Genomic DNA, 989 nt, shown 5'->3' on the forward strand with positions numbered 1-989 from the left:
GCAGCAAAGAGCGAATAAAGCGGAATAAAGCCATGCGATGACGGGGAGGGACGTACCTTCCGGCGACTGGCGCTGGTGGGTGCCTTGGCGTACCCGTACTTGTTAAGCTGGAAATAAACCAAAACCACACACCATGAGGTTAGCTCAGCGGACCCCACAACCCGCGAAATCATCATATCACCACGCAACATGACAGAAAGCAAAAAGAAAAAAAAAATGAATGGAAATAAAATTGCCGCTCGTTAAACGGAAACGAAATATAAGGAAACGAAAACCCGCAACCACTCCATGCTTTATGCGAGCCAAAATCCGACGAGCTTTGCTCCTCGTGCAGCAAAAATGAACGCATGATGGTTGAAAAGGGAAAATTAAAAGGTCAAACCAAACCAGGTCCGTTAGCCGATGACGAGAGACGCCATGCTTTCTGTCGATGCATCTGGCTCCTTCATATCTCGTCGTTATATCTCACCTGCAACAGAAAGCAAAAACGATATCGTCAGTCAGGATTCACAGATCGCAATTAAATGACAGAGCGCTTTCGAACGGTAACCTCGACGCAAGGGGGCAGGGCCGGCGGGAGACTGGTGAGGGGGGTGTGGGTGGAGGGAGGGGGGCTCCAGGTCGACGCTACAGCTGCGTGGCGTCCCGGTGACTCAGACACTAGAAGCTTCTGGCGGGTTGCCTACACACCGTCGCGACGCTAAGGTCACGCCGCAGCTCGGCGCGCCGGCGCAGCCGCACGCACGACCTGGACGCTCGCCAGACGCACGGCCCGCGCCTCGGCGGGGAGTTGAACCCGGCCCAGCCCGCGAGCCGCGCTTCTAGTAAACAGGCATGAATGGAGCCTGGCGGGCCGGAGGCGGAGGCCGCGCAGCCGAGCGCCACAGTCTGTTGTTAATCTTCATAACGACGCCGCCTTACGTAACGCGCGCGCGCGCGCCGCGAACTCCCGGGGCCCCCGTTGTATCCGCGGCTCGCCTGCGACGGAG

General features: G+C 57.5%; 1 protein-coding gene across 1 annotated transcript in view; it reads right to left on the reverse strand.

Annotated features, from left to right (window-relative positions):
- Positions 1-989, reverse strand: part of LOC113204096 (NAD(+) hydrolase sarm1) — a gene marked incomplete in the record, with an annotated part of 76,297 nt that overhangs the window by 59,066 nt on the left and 16,242 nt on the right. The window contains 1 exon segment of the mRNA XM_052271262.1: positions 57-107. Coding sequence (XP_052127222.1) covers positions 57-107 — 51 coding nt within the window.

The sequence above is a fragment of the Frankliniella occidentalis genome, unplaced genomic scaffold, assembly GCF_000697945.3.
Source record: "Frankliniella occidentalis isolate FOCC.00 unplaced genomic scaffold, Focc_3.1 Scaffold156, whole genome shotgun sequence".
NCBI lineage: Eukaryota > Metazoa > Arthropoda > Insecta > Thysanoptera > Thripidae > Frankliniella > Frankliniella occidentalis.